This window comes from Rhineura floridana, chromosome 9 (genome assembly GCF_030035675.1).
Source record: "Rhineura floridana isolate rRhiFlo1 chromosome 9, rRhiFlo1.hap2, whole genome shotgun sequence".
NCBI classification, from domain to species: Eukaryota; Metazoa; Chordata; class Lepidosauria; order Squamata; family Rhineuridae; genus Rhineura; species Rhineura floridana.
The window spans coordinates 63,690,123-63,716,214 of NC_084488.1; the positions used below are offsets into that span (position 1 = coordinate 63,690,123).

Here is a 26,092-nt window from a genome sequence, read left to right on the forward strand (position 1 = left end):
GTGCAAACACAGTATTCTCTCTCTCTCTCTCTCTCTCTCTCTCTCTTTCTGTCTCTCTCACTCACTCACTCACTCACTCACTCACTCTCTCATTCTCTTTCTGTCTCACATACACACACACACACACGTTCTCGTCTTTCACCTCCACAGTTCTTTATCTGAATGAATGAATCTTTATTGTTCAGAGCCATAGGCCGCCACAATTAAATACATTTATGAGGAAAATACCAAAAATAATATTAAAATACAAATCATATTACAGTAAAATGCAGTTCAACAACATAGAGTAAAAAAATATAAATACATTTCAAATAAAATTTCCACTCCTGAGCGGTCTGTTCTGCTGCTGCTTCCTTCTCCTCCTTTATCCATATTCTTGTTCTTCGGCTCCTTTTTCCCTCCACTCCCATTCTTCACTACCACCATCCATTTTTTAAAAAACAATTGTTTTCACCAATTCACCCCGCCTCACTCTCCACCTCTTTCCTCGTTTCCTCATACCCACCCCCAGAGCATGAGGGAAGAGCAACACTGCACAGAAGCCCATCAGGGGAACAGAAGGCTTCCGCTGTGCCCCCCCAAGTAATGCTGGAAACATTACAATTACTTTATTACCACAAAAGTAATAAAATTATTCCTAGTTCTATTAAAATCAAAATGTAAAGGAATTACCCATTCGTTCCTCAAACAAGTAATGAATTACAAGTAATTTGTTACTTGTAACTAATTACTTCCAAGCTCTGGTTGTCACATAGTTAAAGAAAGCTTAGTTACTTCAATGATAGTTGATTGTATTGATGGATCTTCTAATTACATTTGCATATGAGTAAAAGCACTGAGTGACATAGCCAGAGAAGTTGCAGGCTTATGCAATGGGGCTTCTCCTTGCCCTTATAGTCCTCCCGCACACACTCCCAAATCTGTTCTGCAGAGTTTAGGGACTGTGGAACAAAATTTGGGGGGCATGTGAGTGCTGGAGGGTGGAGAAGAGAAACTGGAAGTTCTATTGCACAAGTAGATTTCCAGTGTGAAAGTGGAAGGACATCACTGGATGTTGCCCATTAGTTCTGAAGCATGAAGCATACTTTGTTTTGATGACACATGCATGTCTCACTGTAGAAGAGACATTCTCTTTTGTATGGGGGTGGAAGAAGGAACATATCTCTTTTTAAGATCTGTGGTGCTCTCAATCTGCAGTGTTTATAAGTGCTTGCATTAAAAATAATGTGTTTTTAAAAATCTGCTCCCCAATTTAGTTGGAGTTACATTCTTAGAGTTGTGTAAAAGTTTTTTAATTGGTTAATTATTAATCAGTTAAACATTGTAGCCTTACTAAACAGAGATTCCTAGCATACATTCCGTGTTAACCCAGGCATCATTCACTTGTGTAAAATTATAAGACCCCAGAGCTGGTTCACAAAGCAATTTTTTCATGCAGTGCCTGCATCTGTGCAGAAGGTACCATGTGAACTAGCAATATATGGATATGTTTTAGAGATATTTCCATGATTGTGGAGTAGCTTTCTCCATTGTAGTAGTACATGATATGGAGATAGCTTGTATAGCAAAATTTTGGCAGGAAATGACAATTTGAAATGAAAGTTACACATGTTGCAAAATGTGTTCTGACTAGTGTTTCGGCAGACATCTACAGGAAAGGAGTTTCATGAAGATGAAGCAGTTAACTGAGGATGCTTATGTAACTGCCTTTGATGTTTGAACTTGCCACGTGTAGGACATTTACAAGAGGGCACTCTTAGGAACCAAAATGGAGTGTATGGTAATATAGAATTGCTATGAAAACAACTCTTTTCTAATAAATGATTATGGCATCTCATAGAGATATGATCTGAACAAGAATTTTGGTGACCAGTATTTGAATCTGTGTTCCTGTACTTGGGGATGTCACTAACATTCCTGATGGAAATGTTCTTTTGTCCTGTGGTTTCTTTTTAATAATTAATTACAGAGCATTCTATTTCAATTATATACACTCCATTCTAAAATCCATTTATGTCAAAGCAACTGGATTCAAGCCAATTCATGCCCATTTTGTTCAAGGGAGAACTGTTTTGGTTTAATTCCAAGTATTTAAGTGGAACTGGGATGTGGATCAGGCTGATAGTCTTTCCAGTGGGGAATGTTTTCTTTTGTAACATTGTAAAATGATTTCTCTTGCTTACAAATTCTGCTTACTTTAGATTTAAACTCTCCCTATTTAAAAATCCACAATGAAGATAAGTACTAGTCGTAAGAAAACATTGTAGGGACAATTTTATTATTGTCTTTAAAAAAAACCTCACACAGTGTAGTTATTACTACTACTTCTGTTCTGGATTGTAACAAAATGAAAAATATACAAATGAGCTATTGAAATAAAATAAGATGTAATTGTAATCCTATTTCTATTGAATATTGCTATGAACTTCAAATGGAAAAAGAATTGTTCCCATAGGTCCTGCCCAAGAGAGTGCAGTCTGTTAAAGTTTACAATTGGAAGAAGTGGAAAAGATTCAAAAACAATCAGAAACCAAGACATAGTAAGGCCTAGAGAGCAAAAATCAGCTCTGTTGCAGCCTCATTTATGTATTTCAGTAGCCATCTCTTCAAGGGATTGATTTGATTTGAAAGAGAGCCTCTGGTGCAGAGGTGGCAGAGTAAATACCTGAAGACTAATGTTCTCTGTTCAGACAATCAATATCAGCTCCATGACTATACTCCAGGCTACCTTCTAGTTTAAAACATTTTTTTAAATTCTGACAATTTAATTGCCCTTCCCAAGCACATATTAAATTGCTTGGGAAAAAGGACTGTGGGATATTTTTCAAAGCCGGAGGGGGAGGGGAGGGAAGAGAACATCCAAATGGTTATTTGTAAGAGTTGGTCTGGAACTTTATTTTTGCCTTTTATAACTGAATGAAACTAGTATTCAAAAGAATCTGTTTTAAACTCAGTGTGCCTTGTGGAAATGAGCACCGTCTTTAATTGGAAAAAGGAGAATTATCTGTAACATTCCACAATTTTAACCCTATTAAAAAGTCTAACAGATGAATTCTTAATGAATAAGTGTATAGTACATATGGGAGAAAATAGGATTTGCTGTAAAATTAAAAAAATAATGAACTTGCAGGATTTGTTAACAAGAAGTTTCTCCGTGAAACTTTACAAAAAAACTACAATCAATTGTTTGCACTGTCCACTCTCCCCAGCCTAAATAACATTTAGTGTTGCTGTTCTGTTTTCAGACATGGATAATGCTAGTCTTGGTGAGTGTAATGTAGAAATAGTATTCTGAATATCTTATTTCCCTCCTAATACATATGTTCTGAAGAATGATTTTTTCATGTATGTATTAGAAAGAAGACTAATGGTCAGTGCCACTAGCAACAGGAGATCTCAAACCAGCAATGTTCTAGGAGCTGAACTGGAATCTTGTTCCCTATAACATGGCCTCTTTTTTGAAAACTGTAGCTCTCATGGGTTCTGAGCAGTTACAACAACGTTGTCTTGCTTCACTCATTTCCTGATTCAGGGATGGGGAACTAGAACTGGCCAGCAGACTAGTTCGTTATCTTCTCCATCCTTTGCAAGTCAAGTTTGACAGGTGGGTGGAGCTGCCCACCTTTCAATCACCTGACATGACAATTACATGGGTAGATTCCTGAACAGAAGAACTCAACAGTACAACATTATGTTGTAGGTCCCAAATGTATATACTGTATGTAGCAAAATCAACTAAATTCTCTGACATCCACTTCTGTAGCCAAAATGGAGCTATCCATGCACAAGAGGGAGTCATCAGCAGGCCAAGGGATACCCAAAGTTTCGCTGAAGGACAAAAAGGTTTGGAAAAAATAAGATAGGAAAAACCCAACAACAGCTCAGCAAAGGCCAATCACATGCTCAATGGGCATGGAATGCTGAGTGACTGTTGCGGGAGAAACCCAGAAGACCCCAGTTATCTAATTACACAGCCACAAGAGTGGCTGTATACTATAGTCAGCATGGATTTTTTGCATTCCGCAGTGTTAGTTTGAAAATACCCCCATGCCATTCTGATGTTTCCCATAAGCTCATTTCAAAACAAAACCTTACAAAATTTATAGTCCTGAACTCAGAAACGCTTGCTTAACAACTGTCTAAATTTTCATGGCGATACACAAAAGATACACAGAGAGAATCGAGAGTTCAAAGTGTAAAAATAGAGAGAGAAAAACCAGACCCCTTTTGGACTTTTTTCTGTCAGAGTTCTCATAATTTGTTGAAATTTATTAAAAAATCAGCCATATTCACAGAGTACCTTTAATCCTATTACTGACCTTGCCCCATACTCTCACCTTCATCTTCTGCAGTTTAAAAGTTAAAAATTGCCTAACTGATTATTAATTAATTTAAGAAATGTAGCATTGAATTCAATGATAAGGCCAGGCATGCTCAGTAAGAATCAACTGTCAGTGTTCTAAAAGCCAGACTCCAAGCTGCTTGGCTTGGCTAATCAGGGGGCCACACCTACACCAGAACTTTATTTCACTTTAGACAGTCATGGTTCCCCCAAAGAATCCTGGGAAGTGTAGTTTGTGAAGGGTGCTGAAAGGAAACTCCTATTCCCCTGACAGAGCTCCAGTGGCCAGAGTGGTTTAGCAGTCAGCTGCTCTGACTGAAGTTCTATGAGGAGAACAGGGCATCTCCTAGCAACTCTCAGCACCCTTCGCTAACTCCACTTCCCAGGATTCTTTGGGAGATGCCATGACTGTCTAAAGTGAAATAAGGGCCTGGTGTGGATGTGGCCAGGGACAGCTTTGCTTTAAATTTGGGTGGGAGACTACATGTGCCTGCTGTAGAATAAAAAGGTGGGATAAACCCTGAAAAACAGTGATACTGTTCACAATGTTTTCCTTTTGGAATGGAAAGGAAAGGGGCTTTCCCTCTGCCCACTCCTCCCCTCCCTGCTTCTTCCCCTGGTCAGTTTTACCTATCCTAAATCCCACTGAACTAAAAAGCATGCAAGCAATTCTTCCAAGCTACACAGGAAGTGGATTGGACTGTGAAAGACCAACCCAAATTGTGTTGGCATTTTGACAAATTTGTAGGGCAGTACAATATCTCAGAGAGGAGATCAGGTCTCCTGCTCCCTTTGTGTATTCACTATAGCTGCCCAATTTCCCTGCTGTTTAAAAACCGCAAGGTTTTTTGCCTATTAGTGAATTTCCCTGCTTTTTAACCCAGGAGGTAAGAAATGGGATCCTGTGCAAGCTTGCTGAGAATGGATTGATCATTTGCATGCTTATTGAGTTCAGTGGGATTTACTCCCCTGAAATCATGTTTAGGATAGGTGAAACTGACCACAGGGGATGGGGGGGAGGAGAAGGAGGAGAAGGGAGGGGAGAAAAGGCAGAGGGGAGGACTGGGAGGGGAACAGGCAGCAGGGGAGGGGAGGAGAAGGACAGGTTTCATCATTTGCATGTTTATTGAGTACAGTGTGATTTACTCCTGTGCAATCATGCTTAGGATATGTAAAACCGTCCAGGGGGAAGGAGGGAGGGCTGGAGTGGGCAGGGGAGGAGGAAGAAGGAAGAGGGGGAGGAGGAAGGGAGAGGAGAGGGGAAGGAGGAGAAAAGCAGGTCTGATCATTTGTATGCTTATTGAATTCAATGGGATTTACTCCTATGCAATCATGGTTAGGATAGGAAAAACTGACCATGGGGGAGGAGGAGGGGGAAGAGAAAGGAGCATATTGGAGGTGGGCAAAGGAAGGGAGAGGGGAGGGCAGGTTTGATCATTTGCATGCTTATAGAGTTCAATGGTATTTACTTCCATGCAATCATGCTTAAGATAGGTAAAACTGACCATGGGGAGGAGGAAGGAGAGGGGGAGTAGGAGGAAGGGGAAAGAGGGGATTGGAAGGGGATGGGGAGGGAGGGGCAAAGGAAGGGGGAGGGAAGCGACAAGAAGGAGGGTATAGGAGGGAGAAGGGAGGGTGGGTTTGATCTAGGGTTTCCAGGCTCAGGGCCTGAGAATGATTCTGTATCTTTAAGAGAAGAGAAAATTCAGCCAAGTACAGGTTTTCTTGCAACACTGTAATGGGAAAAACCACAAGGTGAATTTCTCCCTTCCCCCTGCACAACTTTTAAAGATACAGAAGACCTCTTGGAGGCTGGACCTGGCAACCCTAGTTTGATCATTCACGTACTTTTTGAGTTCAATGGGATTTATTTCTGTGCAATCATGTTTGAAAATGGAAATGGACTGCCTTCAAGTTCACTGAACTTATGGCGACCCTTTGAATAGGGTTTTCATGGTAAATGGTATTCAGAGGTGGTTTTACCATTGCCTTCCTCTGAGAGGCAGTGACTGGCGAAAGGTCACCCAGTCAGCTTCATGGCTGTGTGGGGATTCGAACCCTGGTCTCCCAGGTGCTAGTCAACACTGACCCGGGGGAGGGGCAGGGAGGTGGAGGGGAGGGGAAGAAATTGGGTGGGTGGGTACTGGGCAGAGGGGAAAACCCTTTCCTTTCCAAAAGGAAAACATTGTGAACAGTATCATTACTTTTTAGCGTTTCCCCCACCTTTTTATTCTACAGCAGGCACATGTAGCCTTCCACCCAATTTTAAAGCAAAGCTGTCCCTCGCCACATCCACACCAGGCCTTTATTTCACTTTGGACAGTCATGACTTCTCTCAAAGAATCCTGGGAAGTGTAGTTAGCGAAGGGTGCTGAGAGTTGCTAGGAGACGCCCTGTTCCCCTCACAGACCTTCAATCAGAGTGGCTGACTGTTAAACCAGTATGGTCACTGGAGCTCTGTCAGTGGAATAGGAGACTCCTCTCAGCACCCTTCACAAACTACACTTCCCAGGATTCTTTGGGGAAACCATGACTATCTCATGTGAAATCAAAGTCTGGTGTGGGTGTGGCTCCCTGATTAGCCAAGCCCAGCAGGTGTGAGGCTTTTAGAACACTGACAGTTGATTCTCACTGAGCATGTCCCACATTATCTTAGGGTTCCAGCCAAAATTTCTTAAATTAATTAAAAATCAGCCAGGCATTTTTTTTACTTTTAAAGTGCAGAAGTTGAAGGTCAGAGTATGGGGCAAGGTCAGTATTAGGATTACAGGTACTCTGTGAACATGGCTGATTTTACTGAATTTCAACAGATTATGAGAACTCTCAGAGAAAAAAGTCCAAAAGGGGTCTGGTGTTTTTTCCTCTCTTTTTACACTTAGAATTTTCTATTCTCTCTGACTGTTTTGAGTATCGCCATGAAAATTTAGAGGGTTGTTAAGCAAGCATTTCTGAGTTCAGGACTATAAGTTTTGTAAGGTTTTGTTTTGAAATGAGCTTATGGGAAGCATCAGAATGGCGTGGGGGTATTTTCAATTTAACACTGCGAAATGTGAAAAATCCATGCTGGCTATAGTGGCTGTATAGTTGTTGTTGTTGTTTATATCCCACACTTCCTCCCAGCAGGAGCCCAGGCTGGCAAACAAAAAAACTAAAACATTCTAAACATCATAAAAACAGACTTTCAAATATATTAAGACAAAATATATTTCAAAACATCTTGTTGAAAAGCTTTAAAAACATCTTTAAAAGCATTTGCACAGATGCAGACTGGATAAGGTCTCTTCATAAAAGGCTTGTTGAAAGAGGAAGGTCTTCGGTAGGCCCCAAAGAGATAATTGAGATGGCTCCTATCTAATATTTAAGGGGAGGTAATTCCAAAGGGGAGGTGGCATTACACTAAAGGTTCGCTTCCTATGGTGTGTGGAATGGACCTCCTGATAAGATGGTATCTGCAGGAGGCCCTCACCTGCAAACATAGTGATCAACTGGGTATATAAGGAACAAGATGATCTTTCAGGTATTCTGGTCCCAAGCTGGTCCCTAGCCACTGAGAGATCAAGTAAGGATAACAGGGTCCCCCGGTCCTTCTCCTGATAAAGGTCATCCATCAGGGCAACGAAGGCCAATTCAGTCCCAGAATCAGGCCTGAACCGAGATTGGAATGTGTCAAGATAATCTGTTTCATCCAAGAGTACTTGCAATTGCTTCCTCACAATCCTCTCAATCACCTTCCCTAAAAGGGGGTATTTGCGACCAGGCAGTAGTTGTCACAAACCAATGGGTCCACGGTGGGCTTTTTCGGGAGCAGTCGGATCACCTCCTCTTTCAGGATTGCTGGAAGCACTTCCTTCCACAACAGAGCATTGACCCTGGATCCACTCAGTCAAATCCCCTTGGCAAGCTTTAATAAGCCAAGAAGGGCAAGGGTTGAGAGGACATGTAGCTGACCACATTGTCGCAAGCACCTTATCCATGTCATCAGGCCACATAATCTGAAACCGATCCCAAGAAGTTGCAGCAGACATTGCACTGGACACTTCACTGGGGTCTACACCAGACGTGGATGGGGCATCAAGATTGCGACAGAGGCGAGCAACTTTACCCTCAAAGTGCCATGCAAACAATTCACAGTGGGCCTTAGAAGGGGCTAAAACTCCATTTCCTGGAGTTTATGTCAACAGACCCCTAACAATAGTGAAAAGCTCCACTGTATAGCTACTTGAGGATGTGATGGTGGCAGAGAAATGGGCCTTCTTTGCCACCCTTACCACCACACAGTAGGCATGGTAATGATGTTTTACTCATGCCCGATCAGTCTTACAGCACATCTTTCATCATTTGTGCTCTAGCTTTGTCCAGCCTGTTTCATTGCCCTTAGCTCACTGGTGTACCAAGGTGCAAACTGGGCTCCACAATGCCAGAGAGGGCGCTCAGGGAAAACCATGTCAAGAGCCTGACATGCCTTGTTGTTCCACAGCATAAAAGTGCTTCAACAGGTTCAGCTGCTCTATCTGCTGGGAACTCCCCAGGGCATTCAGGAATCCACTGGATTCCATCAGTTTCTGGGAGTGGACCATCTTAATCTGTCCACCAGTCCTGCAGTAGAGGATCAGAGCTGTAAGTCCAATCTTTACTAGGAAGTGGTCTTACCATGACAATGAGGTGACATCCACCCCCCCATCTCCAGACCACCCCTTTCTCCATTTGGAGCAAAAACCAAGTCAAGGATGTGCCCTGCCCTATGTGCCGGGCCGATGATAACTTGTGACATCCCCATGGTCGTCATGGAGGCCATAAAGTCTCGAGCCGGACCACTAGAGACAGCCTCACCATGGACATTGAAATCACCCAGAACTATCATTCTGGGTTCCTCCAATACCATAGCTGAGACTGCCTCCACCAGCTTGGTCAGAGAATCTGTCAGGCAGCAGAGTCGACCATACACCTGCAGCAATCCTCATTTACTGACTCCTTGGCCTGACACCAGGTGCAGGCCCTCACAGCCAGCTCCAAGACAGAGCAGTTTCCTGGTGACAGAGATGCAAGTTCTGTAGACCAAAGCAACCTGTCCCCCCATCCTTGCAGCCTGTGCTGGTGTTCTACCGAGTATCCAGGTGGGCAAAGCTGGGTCAGATCAAATCCTCCCAACTCACCCACCCAGATCTCAGTAATGCACACAAATCAGCGATGTGTGTGGTCTTATTGTGTAATCTGGCATTAAACAACAGCATACACAGGGCAGTGGGCACAGCAGAGGAGCAATGAGGAACCCGTCCATGGGAGGAGTGGGAGCAATGAACAAGGCATAGATAGACTTGTCTTCAACTTCTGTTGTAGCTCACCACCTCCCCATGGTTATACTTCCCTCTACCCATGATCACTGAAATTGGGGTGGCATCACTCATGCCACTCCTTACTAAGACTCCTTAGTAAGACCCAACAAGAGCCCACCAACAAAACCTACCTGAACCAATCATCCCAGTAGGCCTCTGAGAGAATTGGGAACAGTCAGACCCACTCAATATCTTTCACACAGGTCACCTTTACTAACCCCTTTCTCACAGCCAGAGCAGGCCAGCCATCTGCCAGTTACAGACTCTCGCTCTGAAGGCATCTGGCTACTTTCTCCTGTCATTCAGTTCACTGAACAGGCTCTCACCCTGCACAGGAACTACAAAATTCCCTTACACCTTCCCCACTACCAATCTCCACTAGATTGGTTTAGAAAAAATGGAAAGGGGAGCGCCCTCAGGACTCCCTAAGGGGATCCCAAGGGATGATCCCCTTTGGTGTCACCCCATTAATAGCAACCCTGCTGGCGGCAGATCCAATTCCCAAGGGCAGCGGGGCTTTTATGCCCCCTGACCCAGCCAGGAGCTGATGCAAGAGGCTGCAACATTGACTGCAGCCTCTTTCTGGATTCAGGGTCAGGCAGCAGGTCCCAGTCCTTGCAACACTTACCAGGGACTTCAACTGCCTTGAGAGACAGCAACCCAGAGGAGTGAGCAAGCAAGCATCCAGATGCTCAAGAACTCACCCCCAGAGCAGGTCTTTTCCAGTCCCCCGTGCTGCAGCTGTTCTGACTGTCCTATCCTGATTAACAATCTGGCTGCCATTTCTGAACCATCTTCAAAGGCTCCACATATAACACATTGTAGTAATCTGACCTAGAAGCTACCAGAGTGTAGACAACTGAAGTTAGGCTGTCCCTGTCCTGATAGGGGCGCAACTGGGCCACCAGTCGAAGCTGAGGAAAGGCACTTCACGCCACTGAGGCCACTTGAACCTCAAGTGACAGTAACGGATCCAGAAGTAACCCCAAGCTATGCACCTGCTCTTTCAGAGGGAGTGTAACCCCATCCAGAGCAGGCCATGCCCCATCCATCTAGTTTAGGGAACTACCCACATTCAGTGCCACAGTCTTGTATAGATTAAGTTTCAGTTTATTGGCTGTGATCCAGTCCATTACCAAAGCAAGGCATCAATCTAGTACATCCACTGTCACACCTGCAAATGCAAAGGAGAAGTAGAGCTGTGTGTCATCAGCATATTGCTGACAATGAGTTCCGAAACTTTGGATGATTCCACTCAGTGGTTTCATGTAGATGTTAAAAAGCATGGGGCATAAAATTGAACCCTGTGGAACCCCACATTGAAGATTCCATGGGGCCAAACAATAATCCCCAAATCTACCCTCTGAAAATTACCATCCAAATAGGTCTGGAACCACCGCAGAGTAGTGCCACCCACCCCCAACTCAGATAGTTGTTCCAGAATACCATGGTCAGTGGTATTGAAAGCCACTGAGAGGTCAAGGAGAATTAATAGGGACACACTTCCCCTATGTCTCTCCCAACAGAGGTCATTATACAGGTGACCAAGGCAGTTTCTGTGCTAAGACTGGCCCAAACCCTGATTTAAATAGATCTAGAAAAACAGAGTCATCCAAGAGAGCCTGGCTCTGGCCTGCGACTACACGCTCAAGGACCTTGTCCCAAAAAGGTGAGATGAGCAACTGGTCAGTAATTATTTAGATTTTCTGAATCCTAGAAGGTTTCTTAAGGAGCCGTCTTACTACTGCCTCCTTTAGGCAGTGTTCTGGACACCTCTTGTGATTCATCTGCCATAACAGTGGAGTCATGGTCCCGGCAGATGCAAGCAATTTTATCCTCAAAAGTGCTTTGCAAACAAGTCATAGCGAGCTGCCATTGGTTCCACCACCTCCTTTGGCCAGACTGTAAAAGATCCTGTGACCCAGAAAAAGCTGTGTTGGATGACACAGTGAGGATGCAATGGAAGCACTAAAACATTTCTCTGCTGCCTTCACTGACACTGAGTAGGCTTACTAGTGTTTGGCTGCATTTGTCTGAGTTTTCCTCCACTTGTGTTCAAGCTGTCTCCCAGCTTATTTCTTTGCTCTAAGCTCTGGGGTATACAAAAGAGCCGAATGGGCTCTACAAAACAGGAGAGGGCACTGAGGGGAAATCATGTCAATGGCTCAGGCCATGTGCATATTCTACAAATCAGCCAGGGCTTCGACAGGCATGTCGGTCATATCAGCTGGAAAATCTTCAGAGCTGTGTGGAAGCCAATGGAATCCAGCAGTGTCCGAGGATGGACCATCCTAATAGGTTCCCCACCTCTGCAGAAGGGAAAACTTGCTGAAAGCCTAAAACTTGGCAGGAAGTGATCTGACCATGACAAGCGATTGATGTTAATATCCCCTACTTTCAGATCACCCTCTCCCTGTCCAACAGAGAAAACTAGGTCTAGAGTGTGGCCTGCCACATGCATCGAGCTAATGACATGTTGGGACATCCCGATGGTGGTCATGTCAGCCATGAAGTCCTGAGCTGCCCCAGAATTAATAGCCTCAGCATGGTTTTTGAAATCCCCCAGAAGCATCAGTGTGGGAATCTTCAACATTGCCCTCAAGACCATCTCTGTCAATTCAGGCAAGGCGACTGCTGGGCAGTGAGGTGGACAGTGAACCAGCAGAATCCCTAATCTGTCCTGATTACCCAACATCAGGTACAGACACTCTAGATCCCCACTCAACAAGAAGCCTGGAGAAGGAGATGGAATCCCTATATTCCACCTTATCCTCAAGTCTTCCCTGATGCTGCACCAAGCACCCAGGTGGGTACAGCTGGGTGAGACCCACTCCATCCTGCACCCAGGTTTCAGTAATACAGACGAGGTTGGCCTTCTCATCCATAATCAAGTAAGGGAGATCTTACTTAAAACTGACCTGGCGTTCAGTAGCAGCAACCACAGATTGGAGGGCTGGCTGTTAAGAAAACCACAATTCCTCAGGTTGGGATTGATTTTCTTGCACTTATATCCTGCCTTTCTTTCATCAAGAAACCCAAGGTGGCATACACATGGTTCCCAGGTGGTCTCCCATCCAGACATTGACCAGACTTGCTTAGCTTCAGCAAGGTGACAGCCTCATGTGCTTTCAGACCATACCCTGGCTTTGTGGAAAGCTTGAAGGAACAGTCAGAAGAAGATGAATGACAAGACCAAAAGAAACTCTCTCAGCATGTCATATTACAGTATTTATATACTTTTCAAATACTTTAAAAAGGTATTTAAATAAATATATTATATAAGTAAGGTCAATTTTAAAGAAAATATTAAAATTTCAACTGAATTGAATTCAAGCTAGCAATGAAAATGCTTATGATCCTAGCAGGGCTTGCTGTAAGCTCTGATCAGCTGATTGGTTCTTATAGCATGCCCATTTGGGGTAGGAATTAACTATGCCACAGAGTCCCTTATTGGGAAGTTCCTAGCACAGCTGATCTCATTGGGGCTTGCTGTGACTGCTGATCAACTATTTGGCACTGACAGCAAATCTTGCTTGCCAAGGAATTCACCCATTTAACCTGCTCCAAACCTGATTTCACATATGACTTCAGGTGTGGAGTAGATGGGTGTGGTGTAGTGAAAATGGCTTCGTGGGGTAAATTAGGACCCATGCTGGGAGTAATTTGGCCTCCAGCATGGAGGTTCCCCACCCCTTAGTATAAAGTAGAAGAAAAAAAAATCCTCACAGAGTTTTCTGTTAATACCAAGAAATGTAAGCTTCTACAACTTGGTTCTAGAACAAGCTTTGTTCAGCGCCTCAGTATAATACATGGCTGTATCCAGTCAGCTTAACTCTACTTCCCACCCAAACACTAGATGTCAATCATGTGCTTATCTGTCACTACTCTCCTATCTTAACTGCCAGAATTAATTTCCACAATTATGTCATCAGGTAAAAGAGCTGTCATTCAGAAGCTGTTTTGACCTGTAAATTATCAGTTACTACTCTACCCTCTTGGGCTGACTTGCACACCAAAATTTGTAGGTTCTGAATAAATTTATCTTGAGAGAGCACTGGTACAATTACTTCAGGTTTTACCATTTCCCCCAAATATTTGTCAACTAATGTATATAACAGTCTTGTGATACTGCCAATAGAACTTACATCTGGTCAAATTTCCAAACAGATAGGGTGTTGACAAACAATATTGGTGTGTCATTAGGGTACTGGGTGCTGTATGAGGCATGTGACATGTCCCAAAGCATACCTAGCCTTGATTACACTAAGGCTCGTGTATTCAAGTTCTGCTCTACAGAATTATGGCCTGTCCCTAATTTTCACAGGGAACCAACTGGGGTCTTGGGCTGGTGGTATCTTAAATGGCCAAATGGCCCTGTCCTCTTCATCCTTTCTGCACCATATCCCCCACCATTATCGAGGGTCCCTCAGCCCCCAAAAGCAGATTTAAGGGTGTGGGGTACAGCCCACACAGGAGTCAGCAAATTCCTGTTCCATGAAACTAAACTCTGTTATCAAAAGTAAAGGATCTGATTCAATGTCTTGCAAAACTGTATTTTGGGATATTGCTATTCAAAACTGTGTAGAACCTATTTTTAAAACAAATACTAGAAAGGTTTTAAAAAACTATACTTCACCATCCCTTCATGAGAGTGAACATCAATTAATTAATTAATTAATTATTGCATTTATATACTGCCCCATAGCCGAAGCTCTCTGGGCGATTTACAACAATTAAAACATTAAAAACAAATATACAAATTTAAAAACCACATTTTTAAAAAAGCAATTTAAAAACACATGCTAAAATGCCTGGGAGAAGAGGAAACTCTTGACCTGGCGCCAAAAAGATAACAGTGTTGGTACCAGGCGCACCTCATCAGAGAGATCATTCCATAATTTGGGGGCCACCACTGAGAAGGCCCTCTCCCTTGTTGCCAGACTCCCAGCTTCCCTCAGAGGAGGCACCCAGAGGAGGGCCTTTGATGTTGAGCATAGTGTACTGGTGAGTTCGTGTCAGGAGAGGTGTTCCATCAGGTATTGTGGTCCTAAGCCATGTAAGGCATTATAGGTTAAAACCAGCACCTTGAATCGAGCTCAGAAACATACAGGCAGCCAATGCAAGCGAGCCAGAATCAGTTTTATATGTTTGAACCATCTGATCCCTGTTACCAATCTGGCCGCTGCATTTTTCATAAGCTTCAGTTTCTGAACTGTCTTCAAAGGCAGGGCCACATAGAGTGCATTGCAGTAATCTAACTTGGAGGTTGCCAGAGCATGGATAACTGAAGCCAGGTTATCCCTGTCCAGATAGGGGCGTAGTTGGGCCACCAACCAAAGTTGGTAGAAGGCACTCTGTGCCACCGAGGCTCCCTGAGCCTCAAGTGACAGCGATGGTTCTAGGAGAATCCCCAAGCTATGAACCTGCTCTTTCAGGGGGAGTGCAACCCCATCCAGGACAGTTTGAGCATCCACCATCCAGCCAGAAGAACCACCCACTAAAAGTAATTTAGTCTTGTCTGGATTGAGCCTCAGTCTATTAGCCCTCATCCAGTCCATTGTCGCAGCCAGGCACCGGTTCAGCACATTGACGGCCTCACCTGAAGAGGATGAAAAGGAGAAATAGAGCTGAGTGTCATTAGCATACTGATGGCAGTGCACTCCAAAACTCCGGATGACCGCACCGTGGTTTCATATAGATGTTGAACAGCATGGGGGACAGAACTGACCCCTGCGGAACCCCATACTGGAGAATCCAGAGTGCCGAGCCATGTTCCCCAAGCACCACCTTCTGGAGCCGACCCGCCAAGTAGGAGTGGAACCACCGCCATGCAGTTCCTCCCACTCCCAACTCAGCCAGTCTTCCCAGAAGGATACCATGGTTGATGGTAACAAAAGCCACTGAGAGATCAAGGAGAATCCACAGACTCAGACTCCCCCTGTCACTCTCGCGACAGAGGTCATCATACAGGGTACCAGAGTGGTTTCCGTGCCCAAACCAGGCCTGAGAACTGACTGAAATGGATCCAGATAATCGGTCTCATCCAAGAGTGTCTGGAGCTGGGCTGCCACCACTTGTTCAAGGACCTTGCCCAGGAATGGAACATTTTCCACCGGCCTATAATTATTAAAATTTTCTGGGTCCAGGAAGGGTCTCTTCAGGAGTGGTCTCACTACCGTCTCAAGTGGCCAGGGACCACTCCATTTCACAGAGAGACATTAATCACTTCCCTGGTCCACTTGGCTGTTCCATCCCTGCTAGCTTTTATTAGCCAAGAAGGGCAATACATGTTATACATTTATAACAATGTATCTACGTATATAGCTTGGGTGCAGCAATAAAATATATCTGGGTAAATATTTATATAGTTGTGGTTTGATATGCATCAATCAATCAATCAATGTACTGCCTTCAAGTCGATTCTGACTTATGGCGACCCTATGAATAGGGTTTTCATGAGACTGAGAGGCGGTGACTGGCCCAAGGTCACCCAGTGAGCTTCATGGCTATGTGGGGATTTGAACCCTGGTCTCCCAGGTTGTAGTCCAGCACCTTAACCACTACACCACACATACTTATAATATATAGTATAATACTCTTCTTACACTGGGAGACTTGATACTAATTTTGTGGTGTATGCCATCTGTTTGTATGGTATACATCTTAAACCCATATCTAGAACCACAACTAACTTTTATGTACAACACATGGTTGTTTTGTTTAAAATCTTATTTTTGTTGGAATAGCTCCACACATTGAGGTTAAACCATGTTTTAAAAGTGCAATAGTTTAAAAAATGCTTGCTGTATGATTTGTACCTCGTATTCAAATAAAAAGTGATTAATTGGATATTTGGTACGAACATAGAGCACTGAATGTGCATAAAAAGTTACCCCGTCAATAAATTGGTGTGTGTGTATGTACTCGCAGGAACAATAGTGGAACATGCAACCTGCTGATTGGATCCCTGCTAGTTCTTGCCTTGAATGATACTTCTGCATTACACAGCTATAAATGAGCTTTATTAGTAGCAGTGAGAAAGCCAAAAGACAATATATTAAAATATACCAAGTGGTGTAGGCATGGGGAAAGTGTAAACCCTTGCGGATACATTTTCAGTGTATTTTACATCATAGCATCATAGTCAGTTGACTGCATCAGGGTATCCTCTAATTCTGGCAAAAGAAAACTAGAAACAAGTATTAATATTTGTAGAAATTTTGCCAGAAATATTGCCAGAATTTTGCCAGACTTTCAAACTGAATTTTAAATAAATGAAAGGGATATGTGTAATTTTAAATGATATTAAGACACTGAAGTCCACCATGGTACAGAATAAAGTGAAACTGTCCAACGTCTGTGTTTAAGTTCTGATTTTAAAATGCATTATGTACCTAACTACAGACACATGTTGTCAGAATTTATAAACATGTTCATTATCTGATTTATTTTAGCTTATCCTAGTAGTCGTCTTATTTTAATTAAAAATAAAATTCTGTTTCAGAAAGCTATTAGACCATTGAGAATTGAATGTTAGTGCATATGTTGTGTATTAGAATATTGTAGATAATTTTACTGCTGCTAACTTAAAGTCCTCAAGGGGGAGTTAATTACAGGAAAACCTTTCTAAATATCAGCTGCATATTTTCCATGACAAGAGGTTTTTCAACTCTCATTGAATAATTCCAGAACCAGTTTTGTTTAGTTATATTCACTGGTACATTTGAAAGAAGAAGAAAGAAGTGTAAAAGTGTGAGAGTGAGAGTGAGTGAGTGAGTGAGTGAGTGAGTGAGTGAGTGAGAGAGAGAGAGAGAGAGAGAGAGAGAGAGAGAGAGAGAGAGAGAGAGAGAGAGAGAGAGAGAGAGACCCTCTTCCCTTTTGCCCAGTGCTGTTTTTGGTAAACAAACATTTGCAAATAAACTTAAAAAGCTGTTTGGTTTGGTGAAATTGTGTGAGATAAAATAACCTTTTGTTGCAAATTAAACTTCAGCCTTTTAAAAACTGAAGTCTTAGATTCAAAATTGTTAGTTTGTCTATTGTTTTAATGTGAATAGTTTTATTTGAAATTTATGTCCACATGTTTACAGAGACAATTAAGCTTTATGTATGGCCACTAGGGATTGCCTTCCTCTGTAAATGTTTGCAGATTAAAGGTTTTTAAAAATAAGCCCCTGGAACCTCAAGCCATGTATGGCAGTAATCAAAAAGTAATGAGCTACGTGTTGAAACTGGCTGGCCAGGAAGTGTTTGGCATATGTTTCCAAAAGGAGACATAGTCCAATATATTGCTTATATTGTATTGTATATAAAATTATATACAAGTTTGCAGTTCTTTTGAGTATTAGAAATCTGAATAACATTTCCTGTGTTCTCCAGCTGCAACATGGAGAATAATAGCGAGATAAGTAGTGAATTGCTGCCTCCTATGTGTTTCCTCTTGTCAGTTTAAAATAACATTCATTTAAGATGGCAAAGTTTAGTACAGAATAGGTAGGTGTATGTATGTTGCATTTCTTCCAGACAAAATGGTCTTATGCATTTTAAAGCAGAGTTAATTTTCATAGTCATTGCTGCATTACTCTCATGTGTCCTTGATTAGAATGTGTTGCATTAAAGATATCCTATTTTTGGTTGAAAAGAGTGGGATTATTTTGGATCCTGTGGTGTTGGGAAGAAAGAGTCAGTTTGCTAAAAGCACAGCCTAGTCTGTCCCTGTCTACACAGAATCAAGTCCTTAGTTCAACTGGGCTTATTTCTTAGTGTGATCAGATTGCAACCCAGTATTCCAAACCCTTATGTGTTTAGTCCGAAGTAAACACCACTGAATTTCATGGGGTTGACTCCAAATTAATTAAGTGTTCATAGGACTGCAGCCTTGGTAACTTGAGCACTCCCTCCTCGTTTGAGTCCCCATAGTGTTTAAAAATGCACAGATCTGTTAATGCTGATAACCTTTCGGTTCACCTCCCGCATCCTTTGAAGGTAGATACAACCTTCTGTATAAAGCTAGAGCGACTTCCTGTGCTGAAGGGGTGGTGTTGGCACTACCTCGATAGAAAGCAACCCCCTCCCCAACGTGCACAGCCAAATGTATTTGCCTGTGCTCTAGGGAGTGCGTCTAGGGACTCTTCATTCTATTGGTACAAGGGGAAGTTCCCTTCAATGCTAGCTGCTAAAGCGTTTTGTAGCCTGTCGTGTGCATTCCCTTGCACTGGCTGAAGTCATGCGTGTGCTGTTTCTTGCGCGTGTCCATGAATTCAGCAGCGCTGAGTAAAAATGAATAGGGTCTGGCTAGCTATACATGTCGCCGTCTGAGCATTTCAACTCGCGTGGCAGTCTGGCATTTAGCGTTCTGCACTGAATTGCTGACAATTTTGAAAACGCAGGGCGTATTGGACAGGCACCACTGGAGCGGCAGAGCAATCTCTTTAGCCCGGGCGCCTGTTTTTTAAAAAAATATCTCCGATTCTGCCGCCCGCTGCTGATTTAGTAAAATTCTCTACGGTTCCTGCTGCGTTAAGACTTTGAGCTCTTTTAAACCAAGTTGAAACGAACTACTCTGTAGTGTGGACATGATCTGTTTAAAAAAGGGGGACGACTGTAAATTACCCTTCTTTTTTAAAGTTGGCGTGACACTGTGTGACATGCAGGGACTCAGGTTGATTAAAACAGTTTTTATCGGACATACTTTACATAGAAAGGCGAGGTGTCGAGAAGGGGGAAAAAGGAGGGGGCTCTTCAGGTTTGGGGCAGTGAGCAAAGTTATATGAATTTGGAAAGGCTGGCTCAGTTCTACCATTAGGTGGATCCAGCTAATTCTCTCTTCTCCGCCCCCCCCCTTCCAAATTAACGGCAAATATTGCCCGCTTGCTCAGTGTTTGACTTGCTTTTTCGAGACGTGATGCAGGTGCAAATATCAGAGGCATTAAGCAGAGGACAGGCTTGAAGCGGGGCGGAGGAAGGGAAGAGACAGGCTATTGGCGGGGGATGATAACGCTCTGCTGGAGGCTTAAAGCGGATCTCCTCGCAGCGAGCTGAATCCTGGTCACCGTCGAAGCAGGAAGCAAGTTATGTCTTATGATTTTCTAGCATGATCAGCTTCATTCGGAGTATTTAGACGTAAACTGGTTCCGCAGCGTTTAGGCATATAATTCTCTCCTACCGTTTCAAGTTCCTTTCACTGAAAGCACCCCCAGAGAGTGACTTTGCAAGATTCCTCGTAGCAGGCTTTGCCAAACGCGTCCCCCGAGCGGACCTGCAATACTGTACGCGATTTTCCATTTAGAAAGCGCCCCACGCCTTAACCGCGTAACCCTATCATATTTACTGAGAAGACAGTCTGTGTTCAGTGTGGCTTACTTCCAGGTATATATACATACAATTGTTCCCGCAATCCCAGGCATGCGTTAGCCCCAGTGTGTCCAAAGGGACTAGCTTAGGTAAATGTGTATAGGACTGCAGCCTTCGGGAACGCTACTCGCCTGCCCTTTGGTCCCTTTCCCCCTCCCCACAGCGGCTGGTTTTGGATCGAGGCCGTCCTTCGGGACAAGTATTGCTGAGTCTGCCTTCTGCCTTTGGAGGAAGAGCCAAAGAGGAGCCGGGGGCGGGAGGGTTACGGAAGAAAGCCTTGACAGCCTTGGCCAGCGGCGGGTTTAGAGGACGTCGCTGGGGTACAGCTCGGGTGGAGTCCCCGCCCGCGAAAACAGTCTCCTCGGGGCTTCAAGGACTGTAAGCCGAGGGAACCCCTTCTAAGAGCCGCCAGTCGGTGAGGGTGACTGTTGTGTCTGGTTTCCACTAAGGTCTGGTTCTGGAATCCCCTTAAATAAAGAATAGGCCGATGGCTAAACCAGTTAAACCGCACTGGGTGGGTCTGAAAACCGAATCTAGCCCCTTTCCCAAACACTTCAAGTACTCCCCGGAGTTCATTAGAGGGATCGCAGTGCTAGATGTAAGTCAGGGTCTTGTTCTGCTGGTTTGTGAATCGACACCCTCCCCTCAAGGGGATGATCAATCATATACTCCTCAGTCGCAGTCTATGTATGTTTCCTTGGAAGCAGGTCCACCGAATTCGGCGGGGCTTGCTGCAAATATAAGGTTGCGGTCTTGGTTTATTGAAACACACCCAGCTAGTTCCTTCCTGTTCCTACATAGGGCTTGCAATCCTAAAACTCCCATTTTTGATATAGTTGGTCAAGGCATAAATTAGCTTTCAGGGTGCGTTTTTTTGGAGGGGGGATTTTTTTTATTGTTGTAAAAATTACTGGAAGGGATATTTGTTATTCCAAATATCAGGTAGCTTGATGGCTGGGCTAAAACCATCACAGACAGAGTCCTGATTGTGTTTAATCCACTTATATGTTGCTCTATCAGCTACTCATTTCCTAACCTAAGGTGGGTAAAGCCAGCTGGCAAGCAGACCTGTTCCCATCTGAGTTCCTTTTTTCTTGAGTCCCCAGCATGTGTGTAAGCAAGGCTATTTCTCTCCCCTCCTGCCTTTCACTGTAACTGTTGCCTCTCAGGGTTGATGGACAGCTGCGTTTCTTTTTCATTCCAGCTCCAGATGAAGATGTACTTGTTAAAGGAAAGCAGTCCATCAAGAGTCAGGCTTTAGGAAATCAGAACTCTGAGAGCGAGATTCTCCTGGAAGGCGACGATGATACCTTGTCATCCATTGAGGAGAAGGAACTGGAGAACTTAACTGGTAACTTCAGCTGTCTATCACCTCCTTTGGATGGATTTTTTTCCTGGGTTCCTTAATGGTTTTAGCTCCGCCTTGGCAGCAACTTCTCTGCAATGAGGGAAGGACAAGGGTGGATTGTTTTCCCACCATAACTGTATTAATGAAGATAATTTTGTGACTAGGGGAAATGACCTTTAGATCACTTGTCATTAAAATTTTGGCTAGCTAGCTAGATGTGGAACTTTCATATTTGGATACATATTTGCAGATAGATCGGGTTTCCATATGTGCCTGATCCTACACAAAAATAGATTTTTAGCACTTTTCCTATCTCAATAAGTGCTACAGCATATTGGGACTGGAAGGCAATCTGAGAAAGTCAGCCATATAGGATATTTATATATTTATTAAAAAGTGAAAGAACAAAGGTAAACATTCTGTAAAGGGAGTAGTAAGCTATTTGTTCTACCAACTCCCTTTTTGTAACAGTCTAACCTTCATTTACTTATTTTTTTTTAAAAAAACCCTCTGAAAAATAGATTATTGTCACCATAGTATATTGGTTCAGTTTGTAATCCAGCCAAGGAACCTGTTTTGAAGTTTTATATTCAACCCCCCTTTTCTCTGGACTAGAATTTCAATCTGGATGTGAATAGTATACAGTTCTGGGTCCAGATATATTCCTTGATAACTGCCAAATTAAGAATACACCTATGTTTAAATTCTGTTTTGCTAGAAACATAAACTGTTTTTCTGGAAACAGCAGAGGGAGGATATTCATTGTTATTTATATATAAAAATCTAAAAGCTTTATTTCAATTCATTATCTATTGCATCATCTGTTTGGCACCTTAAAATAAAGCCAAACATGAAAATATAGTCTACTGTCAAAACAATACATCAATCAGTAAAATAGCAACATAATTTTGGGAGGCTCTTACTGACTCTATTCTTTAACAGACCCTGCAAAAGCATCCAATCCAAGTCCTCCTATCCCACCTCCCTTTCTACATTTGTTGCTTCTGCTAATGTATTCACACTGTAATAGAGGTGAAAGGGGAGTTTAATTATATAATCTTGACAATGGCAATAGGATTAATAGAAGTAATCCTTGCTAATAAAGTAGTGTGGGTTAGGAATGAAGTTGAAATTGTCAGGGGTTTTCAACAGGACCTGAGCTGCCCTGGCTCCGGCAGCTGTCTGCTTGCCCTGTAATTGAATGTCTGAAAGTGATTGAAAAAATGTTATTTCTTCCCTGGATTACATGCTAATGTACGGAGGGCAAAGGGAGACAGCAAAAGAACACATAGCTGCTTATTTCATCCATTTGTGGGAATGAGCTTTGGGAAATCATGGAGGTAGTGCAGCTATCGGATGCCCATCTGCAAACACAATGTATTTGTATACTGGGAATACAGGGCAAAGCTGCTCTGATCTCAACAGAGCATCTCTTCCATTGTCCTACTGGCACACATTGAGATTGATGCAAGATTAAAGATCATCACACTCCTAACAATTGGCAGAAATGACAATTCATCTGAATTTTTTTGGCAGTTATTCACCCATTGATTACCTAAGTGTGTGCACCTCATTTATACACACTTTATTAATGCAAAACAGAATGTGTCACACATGCAATTTACAGTATTTTTAAACAAAGGCCTACAGCTGATAAATATCCCCTTCACTTGTCTCAGTGTTCCCTGCTTTTTAATGAGTTGGATGACAAATATAACCCAGTTTTCTTCTCTGGATGTTGCTTTATATAATGGCTTGCATATTGTTAGATCAGTACCCTCCAGTCTATTGTTTTGAGTAGTACACTGATCTGTCTGTGATAAACCCTGTGGAGATGTGATTATTCCAGTAAAAATTCATTCAGTTGGAAAGCAACGCTCCAGCTGTTTATTCCCACAGTCCCTGAGCTGCACTAACACTGTGTGGATTCCTTGAAAAATATTTAAAAGGCGAATTGAACCCACTTGTCAACCACTATACTTCTCACTCTCTAGCAATGAGTAGTATTTCACTTTTGAACAATAAATCCTTGCCATGCATGAAAATAAAAACTCATGTACAGAACTCATAGCTAACTTTCTAAATAAGCTAATAATCAGGAAATCTGGGTCAAATTGGATTGCAGCATCCCAAAACTCTACACACACACACATGAAACTAATATTTCCCATCCAACCTTTCTTTGCCTGCATTTGCTTTATTGTTTAGAACATAAGGTATTTGGTTTTGAAACATTTCAAAATTTCTGGGAAAAGAAAGCTTAATGATCCTAATAGCCATCTAGATGACATACATAATTACTTGCATTGTTTGCAGCTGTAGTTGTTCAAATGTCTGGCAACTCGTGTAGCAAATGCATTGTATGTGTACTTTAGGGAGCTTATAAGATTTTCAAATAAAGCTAGTCCTTTTTGTAGGGGTGGCATTGGATTAATGCAAGCTAATAAAAGCAGAAACTTACACTTATATGTGCAACATTTTGTGCTTGCTGTTTAGACCACTTGTAACAAGGTGTTGGACTATGTGTGTTTTTCTTTCCCTTTGGTAGGTCCTGTTAGTCTGTCTACACCAGCTCAGCTTGTGGCCCCCTGTGTAGTAGTGAAAGGCACACTTTCTATCACCTCCTCTGAACTGTATTTTGAGGTAGATGAAGAAGAGCCCAGTTTTAAGAAAATTGACCCCAAGGTAAGAGATCATTGACCCCTCTTGCACTAAGCCAGGTGACAAATTACAAGAAGCCTTTAATTTTTCATCCAGTACTTTCTAAGTCCATTGGACACAAGTTTTCCTATATTTGCAAGTTTGTAATTTGTGGAGCTTTCATACTAGTGGCACTCATGTAAGTATGAAAAATAATTTACCTTAGTTCCAGTGGTAATTACTTTATAGGACAGAAACCTCCAGGGAAGTGCCTTACATAAAGCTGCTTTTAGAACAAGAAAGAGGATGTGCAAATAACAGAAAGTTTACCAATGCTGTCTGTTGAAGTATGTGTTTTACCTCAACAATGTCACTTTTTAAAAATGGCGCTCTATTATAACACTGTTAGTGGTCAGTGATTTCTTGCATTTGCCTTACAATCCTTGTAGCATATTGAAAATACATTTGTACATACTTATTCAGAAAACATAATTGCCTCTTGATAGCATTTTTAAAAAGTTCGTTTGTGTTATATTTGAGTTCCCCAGCTAAATGCTCTGTTCCAAAAATTACACTGATCTTTAAATGCAAGGACAATAAATTTCATCCCCCCTCCCCCCACATCTTTGCTCACAATGAAAATGATTACTCGAAGGATTGCACTTGGGAATTTTCGATAATATTAAAATGTGATTACTGAATGTGCATTTTCCACTAAAATGTTTTATTATAAAGAAATATCTCCTGAATTTTACTAGAAAGAGCAATTGCTAAAATACAGTGCTTTCCTCAGGGAGAAGAAAGAAAGTATATCTTTATAAGCGAGTAATTATTTGCTGTATCTGTTAAATTTAATTCTTGAACAAATCTTACTTAAAAAGTGAATTGATAGTGGGGGTTGGAGCTAGACAGTGCTTAACTTTACAGTTTTTAAAAGCTTTTACTTTAGTGTAATGGTAGCAAATTAAAACTATTACTTTTTTAAGTAGGTCAACTTTCAAGTATTACTGTGCAAGTAAAAGGTTTAAAATTGAGAAGTAGCTGCAATTTTTTCCTATATTTTGGTGTTATTTGATATTAAAAGTAAAAAAAAACAGTCATCAATGAAGAACTACTGTCTAATACTAAGACATATTGTCCATGTCTTATGATTATAGACTGGAAACTACTAAGAGAGAGAGAGAGAGAGATCCCAAACTATTCATTCCTTTTTGAAAAACCTTCCTAACTCTGCTGGTGTTTTGGTTAGGAAATCATGCAATAATACAACATCCTTCTCTTACAAGCACTGGCATTTTCCCATGTTTCCCCTTGTCCCCCACCCTCTCTCCCAGAAGATATGGGTAACTAGAGCTTGGGTAGCAACATCTCCCCTTTCAATATCAAACCTGCATGTGCTCAGATGCCTGTTTAATGGGCCTTCCTCAGTTTGATAAATTCTGCTTCTCTGTGTGTTTTTCTAAACTCCTGGGAAAGAAAACATTATGACAGGAGTTTTGAAGTAAAACCTGAACTGGATACAGCATTGTTGCTGATAACATCAACGTTTATATTCCTACTACAAGGCTGTTTTTAACAAGCAAGATATAGTACTATGAGCTCAGACTTACTCTTTGAGTGGGGCTGGGGCAAGATTCTCCATTTATTTTGGGCTATTTTCAAACTGTATTGCTATTAAAAAGGTTGTGAATATAAAGCCACATTGCTTTAGAAAAAACAAAATGGAGCTATTGTGTGAGTGGATGCATTTTTATATAGGTAGAAATATGTTTAATATCCTAGTGATGTGTAATTACATGCAAAATATGACAATATTTTGCCTTTCCAATTTAGGTTTGCTTGTGTGTGGGTATCCAAATCAAGCTAATAGATCCTCACTAAATTTAAAAACACTTTTTGGGGGGTCTGGAACAGCCCCCTCCCCAAAAATAGGGTTTTCTGGAACAAAGCCCTATAGTACTAAGGCTGTGATCCAATGCACATTTACCTGGGAATAAGCCACACTGAAGTAAATGCTACTTAGAGAAAATTTACTGAAAAATATTCCAGCAGTCTGAATAGTTTTTTTGTGTTTTCTTA

The 26,092-nt window shown here is 42.2% G+C and overlaps 1 protein-coding gene across 4 annotated transcripts in view; it reads left to right on the forward strand.

Moving 5' to 3' along the window:
• Positions 1 to 26,092, forward strand: part of LRBA (LPS responsive beige-like anchor protein) — a 654,576-nt gene that overhangs the window by 335,283 nt on the left and 293,201 nt on the right. For all 4 annotated transcript variants that reach the window (XM_061584671.1, XM_061584674.1, XM_061584673.1 and 1 more), the window contains exons 39-40: positions 21,230 to 21,376; positions 23,922 to 24,058. In XM_061584671.1, the coding sequence (XP_061440655.1) occupies positions 21,230 to 21,376; positions 23,922 to 24,058 (284 nt within the window). The remainder of the gene's footprint in view (positions 1 to 21,229; positions 21,377 to 23,921; positions 24,059 to 26,092) is intronic.